The 6,537-nt window shown below is 33.1% G+C and overlaps 1 protein-coding gene across 1 annotated transcript; it reads right to left on the bottom strand.

Moving 5' to 3' along the window:
• Window positions 1-1,347: 1,347 nt before the first annotated feature.
• On the bottom strand, window positions 1,348-4,076 carry LOC18038149 (serine/threonine-protein kinase-like protein CCR1). Its single transcript, XM_006428730.2, has one exon. The coding sequence runs from the start codon at window positions 3,854-3,856 to the stop codon at window positions 1,526-1,528; it is 2,331 nt and encodes a 776-aa protein (XP_006428793.1). The 5' UTR covers window positions 3,857-4,076; the 3' UTR covers window positions 1,348-1,525.
• Window positions 4,077-6,537: the final 2,461 nt, after the last annotated feature.

Genomic DNA, 6,537 nt, shown 5'->3' with positions numbered 1-6,537 from the left:
TTAACCACGAGGTATTCTGGGGATGGCCCCAACTGTGGGAGGCACCTTTAAGCCCGTACTACAACCCAGACTAGAAGTCCCCGCTTGAACTAGGAGGCACAAGTTCTCTCAACAAAGACGACTTCCCTGCGACTCGAACTAGGGAATAAACCCAATCAAGTCACTTAAGGGGACTCCATTGCCAGTAGAGTAGAGCCAACGCTTTGTTGGTAGGTACTTATAATTAAAATTATAATCGTCTTCGTCATCATCATTATTGTTGTTATTTAATTAATGTCATTATTATTATTATTATTATTATTAAAATTTATTAATTTTCTTATTATTATGATTAACAATAATTATTTCGAATAATAATAATCATAATCATAATTATTATAATAAATAACGAGAATAATCAATTAAAGTCATTTTACTAACTTGTAATAATTTATTCCGATTCCAAGACAATGTAAACATTTCCAATTTCGATTCTTCTAAGTAAAGTAAATAATTTATTCTGATTCATATTTTCTATTCTAATTCTAGTGCATTTCGATTTCAATCTATTCCCATTTTGGCCTACTCCGACTATCAATTAATAAACTCTTTAGAATTGTGGTGGGTTCTCAAATAATGACTTGGTTAAGAATCTACTCCCTAAATCAGACGGAAGATCACACAAAGATCAAAGTTGAAGCTGACCATTTGAAAATTATGCAATATAGCAGACACAAAGACACATAAAAGTATATATGCCAGGTATATTCTAATGGCCAATCCAATTGGCCATTCACTCCAGGCTGAGCCAACAAAATAAAAGTGCTGTATATATGTTGGCAACAGAGCAGAGCTAGCTCTTGATAACTAATTATTGGCAGATCCTTTAATCAGCTGACATGAAGTTATTATATCTATTTCCTGTTAGCTATTATTGTTGGCAAGAACTTGTAGTTGTCATATCTTCTACCTTAGATTTCATTATACAAATAATATAGATTTCAATAATTGAACTGAATGAATTAATGAAACATATACTAAAGATGTGAACGAAGATTTCGCCGTCGATTAGGGCTGCTAACTAATCCGATCAAAGCACTAGATTCCTTCTGGAAGTTTATCAGATAAATGATCAGACAGGGGAGATGCAAGTGTAAACAACATACAAATTCTGAGATAAGAAAAAAGGCTCCTCAGCAAACATGAAAATTTTTGAAATGGTGTATGTTTGACAATGTTGCATTTTGTTATTTATTCCTGAAATACAACAAGAATAGCTGCTTTTTTACAAATGAGGGAAATTTCACTGTATTAATTTCTAAAAATGATAACAAAAAATGTAGAATGTTGAAAAAATTACATCCCGTTCACTTTGGGAGATTAATGGAAACAAGCACAAAGAAAATGAAAAAAAAAAATGAGGGGGGCCTTACCTGGGGTGCTGGTATGCAATGTCATGTACAAAAGCTCGTATTAATTACAATTTCCAAGTGGCACTACTCGCAGAAGCTGATGTATGTATGAACTATAGGAGCCAAGTGGACGACTACAAGATCAAACCATCCTTCACAATTTGCTCCAACCAAGTCGCTACTTGTGACATAGTAGGAAGCTCACTAGGATTTTCCCTGATAGCCAACTCTGCAATGTCAGCAAGTTTAAAGAGCGGCTCAACATTTCTTGGCAGTGCCACATTCCGATCAATTATTGCAGCTGCCTTTCCTTGTTTGATCAAGGGTAATGCCCACTCAACTATACCAGGAGGCACGTATTCTATATCATAAGCTTTTCTTCCACTAAGAATCTCTAACAGTACAATTCCAAAGTTGTGCACATCACTCTTCATATCTGTGGTAAGATCCCTCTCACATGATGTGAGAAGACCAAAATCAGCAATTCTAGCTCCCCAATCAGAATCCAAAAGAATATTTAAAGTTTTGACATCTCGATGGATGATTGGGGGAGCAGAATCCTTGTGCAGGTACTCAAGCCCTTTAGCTGCCTGCATTGAAATTTTCAGCCTAAGGCTCCAATTCAGAGGAGACAATCCTCCATGGAGATGGTCATGAAGCGTTCCACGGGGCATGAACTCATAAACAAGAAGCCTCTCCCCCATCTCTAAGCAATACCCCAGCAAGTTCACAATATTGCTGTGCCGGATATTGCAAAGGACTTCCAACTCCATTTCAAATTCTCTGATATTTGTGTGGATTATTGTGGCAGCATTTGCTCTTTTGACAGCAACTTGCCGTCCATCTGCCAGAACCGCTTTGTAAACAAAACCATAGCTTCCCCTGCCAAGCTCATTGAATTCTTTGAATCCATTAGTGGCATCTTTTAGTTCTGAAAGCCGGAAAACTTGAGCCATCCCAGGACAGGCAGAAGCTGGATGCGGGAGAGAGTCAGCAATAGCATCAGTGTCCAATTCATGTTTACCAATGCAAGATTTGAATTGTTTTTTTGACCCTTCTTCTTTTCTAGTGGTAAACAGGCGTGGTACAATACACCAGCTAATTACTATCAACAATAAACCCAAAGCAGAACAACCAATTATAAGCACTAATCTATGTAACTGATGCCAATGCTTCTGTGAAGATGGCTGAAGCCCACAAATATCCCAACAAGAACTATTCTGGCAAAGAGAGCATGCAGTGCATACTCTATCAGCAATCTCAGTACAAGGACTAGACAAGAAGAATCCTTCGGAACAATTTGACCCACAAGGTGAACAAATCTTAAGATCTTTCCTAACACACAAGCTAGTCAAATCCTGCTCACTGAGAATACTTGCATTGAATGCAAACTCCCCAGTGCTGCAAGGACCGGGAGTACAAAGCCCTGGACTACACAACTCCAAAGGAGGATCAAAATCGGTGGGTGAGCTGACATTAGCGAACCAGCAATCAAGAACCAAATCATTTTCCCTAATACCACACGTAGTAAAATCAGATGAAGCAATCGCCATAAACCCAGAATTCTTGGGCACGGAAGAATAATTAAAGCTTCCCCAGCATTCAACCCCATGATTATCTTCCCTAATACCGCAAAAATGATTAGCACCAGCTGCCAATGACACGAATCGGATCCCAACCGGAGGAACTGAAACAAAATCATTATTACCCCAACATTTGACCTCACCAGATAATTCTGAGATCCCACAAAGAAAACTTTTGCCTGAAGCCAAAACTTTGAAACTCTCCGTTACATTAAAAACTCCTAAACTTTCAGAGTCTGGTCCCCAGCAAACGATCCCACCATCTCTAACCCCACCACAACTAAAACCTTCCCCAGATATAACATCTTTTAAAACAATAGTACTCACGTACTCATCGTAAAACAAATTAGTTTGTACAGAACTCAATGTGTTATTGCCTTTTCTAACAATATCCCAACAATCAACGGTACCCAAATCATGATAAGAGTAATAAGATCCTCTAACAGCACAGACGTGATTCGTGCCAGCAGCTATGCGTGAGTAAGCAGTGTTTTTATATACAGAAGGTACAAGATCTGTAGTAGTACCTGGTGAACTATTTGAGCTCCAACAAAATGCCTGTGAAGTGTTTGCCAAAATACCACAGAGAAAGCCTTCGCCGCCGGAGAGGACCGCCATTGAGGGAATGTTGGAAAAAGAAGCAGAGTTGGACGATAAAAATGATGAAGATGGTGAGGAACTATTCTTTGCCCAGCAAATAACGTCCTGTTTGCCGCTAGCGTCAATGGCGCAGAAGAAGCTGTTTTGGCCAAAAGAGGCGGAGATGGGACCCATTGATCCAAACCCAGATACGGACATGGAAGAAGAAAGAAGAAGGAGGAGGAGGAGAAAGAAGAAAAGTGAAGAGCGGAGGAAATGCATGGCTTTGAATTGATGGTGCATTGGGGTCAGGGTTTGGGATCAAGGAGAGTCATAGACTACTAGTAGTATGAGTGTTGTGTTGTATGGTTGGAGTTGGAGTGAATGGTGTTGTTTGTTGATGATATCCTGCTGGTGACTTTTGAAAGAACGTGGCTGTCGCCATTTTTACAGTGCTCGTTAGACCGTTATACATTCAATTAACTACTTCACTAATTACCGCCAATATTGCATAATGAGCATGCGGATTAGCCACAATTTAGAAAATAAATTACTTTTTCTAAAAATTAATGATAAATAAGAAAACACGTAATATTAGAGAAGAAAGATTTGAGGTTACCCCAATTGCTTTCTGATGTTGCTCGATTGACTGTGAATACTCTTTGACACTCGTGGTTATCCAAATTTGAATAATAGTAATAAAAGGAAAGGTTTGAGGTTTAATGATTGAGACCTTTTATCCCATCAAAATAAATAAGAAAAAAATTTAATTGTAAATTTATCTATGGAAATGAGATACAAAACATTTTATCCTTGGTTCATTTAAGAGAGGGAAAAAAAGAATCTAGGATTAACAAGTACAACTCTCTTAATTTACCAAGCAACATTAATTATACATTAATTAATTAATAGAAAAGCTCAAGAGCATGTGATCCCATTATGGCAAAATAACTAGCAGCAGTTAAGAGGACTCGTTATTTAAATGACGAAGAAAAGAAAATTGATAACCCTAATCCTACGAAAGAGACAATTAAAATGAAAGGACAGGGTACCAGAAAATTATTGAATAAAATAATTAGATAAGCGAAAATGCAGTGTATTTTGAATAAGCGGGATTACACACTTCAGGCTTCTGTCAAACGTTGTCCTAATTTTAACACCTGTAATTGTTTGCATATGCATTAGCGGTTAAGAGAGTGACCCACTTGCCAATTTGCATGCATTATATGATGCATGCATGTATATTGCTATCATAACGCCAAATTTGGTTATAACTTGCCCGGGTAAAAACTCTTTTACTTTTTATATTTTGAGATTAGTATTTATTAATCTTTTTATTTTTAAAAATACTTTAAAATATTCTTATTGTTAAATTATTGACATCTATATCATTATTTTTTATTCCTTTTAACTTACTTTTATAATATTACTCTCTTACAATAATGTTTCTTTTTTAGATATTAATAAAAAATTAAATTACCAATTTAAACCTAAAAAATAAAATAGAAAAAAATATATATATAGTTTTTGTGGAACTCTCTGCTACAGAGTTAATATATTAATTTTTTATTAATATCCAAAAAAGTTGGTAATTTAATTTTTTTACAGTATTAATTTTTTGGACATATGTAAGCTACCACAAAATTAATATATATATTCTTTTGTTTTATTTTATTTTTGGATTTAAATTAGTAATTTAATTTTTTTTTCTTTTATTAATGTCTAAAAAAATAAATATTATTGTAATATTGTAAAAATAAGCCAAAAGAAATAAAAAAATAACAGTAAGAGTGTCAATAGTTTAACGTTAGAGATATTTTGAGTTATTTTTAAAAATACAGGACTAAATAGGCACTAACCTCATAATATAGAGACTAATCAAACTTTTACCTAATCTTCTGTGAAGTTCAAGGTAAATGTGTATAGTACTATGGTATCTCTCTCACATAAGTCAAAGAAAAACAATCTAAATGAAAGGTTAAATTATTGTAAAAAAATATGCTAAGTCAATATATTTAAAAAAAAATTATCGAGTCAATCTCTCTTTTCAAGTATTGTTTTAATTTAGGATTTATAATTTGACATTTTCTAATACTCTTGTAGAAGAGTCATGCTCAAATCTATATTATGTGCGATAAGGATTTAGTGCTGAGTTACTTTTTTCCTGAGCATTAAATCAGTGGTTATTTGACAAGTAAAATATAAAACTAAAATTGAAAATAATTTTTAGCCAACGATTTAATACTCAACAAAAACTCAGTTCAGTACTAAATCATAATCCCATTATGTGTGGGAGGTGCCCTGGGTTATGAAATTTCATTCATAAGTTTTTGAAAAAAGGATACCAACAACCTAAAATTTGAAAAAAAAAATCATTGTGCAAACTCTCAAACTTTCAATAAGAGATATCAAAACTTTTTTTTAACCATAATACCATATGAATATAATAGCTAGAAAGTTGGCTATAATTTTTTTTAGCAATACAGATGTAATATAAATAATATAATCTGTATAGTAAACTAATAATATTAAAAATATTTTTAACATTTAAAATAATTTTAAAATTTTAAATAATCTATTTGTATTCTTACAAAGATTTTAAATAAATCTTTGTGTTAAATAGGTTTTATAATTAAAAAATTATCTCCTCATTAACAATAATTAATTATTTTTTACATAACATTCAAAATAATTAAATTTAAATTTATTTATTTTAATATTATGTTTCTATTTATTGTTAAAAATTACTTTCATATAATAAAATATGTCTAACAGGTTATAAAATATAAAAATATTTTTTAAATATCAAAGCTATTTTTTAAAAATAATATATTATTATATTTATTTTAATGCTATATTTTATTTATTATAAAATATTAGGGTCAATTTTTTTGGGCTTACAAAATTAAATAATATTATAGTAAAAAAGAAATCTTAGTGTCCAAAATTTTATTGGGTGTTATCGGGACCATTTCTCTAAAGCT

Source organism: Citrus clementina, unplaced genomic scaffold, assembly GCF_000493195.1.
Source record: "Citrus clementina cultivar Clemenules unplaced genomic scaffold, Citrus_clementina_v1.0 scaffold_6, whole genome shotgun sequence".
Taxonomy (NCBI): Eukaryota; Viridiplantae; Streptophyta; class Magnoliopsida; order Sapindales; family Rutaceae; genus Citrus; species Citrus x clementina.
This window is presented reverse-complemented; position numbering and strand designations above follow the sequence as displayed.

Coding starts and splice junctions, on each gene's coding strand:
- LOC18038149 (XM_006428730.2), bottom strand. CDS start 3,856: ATGCACCATCAATTCAAAGCCATGCATTTCCTCCGCTCTTCACTTTTC.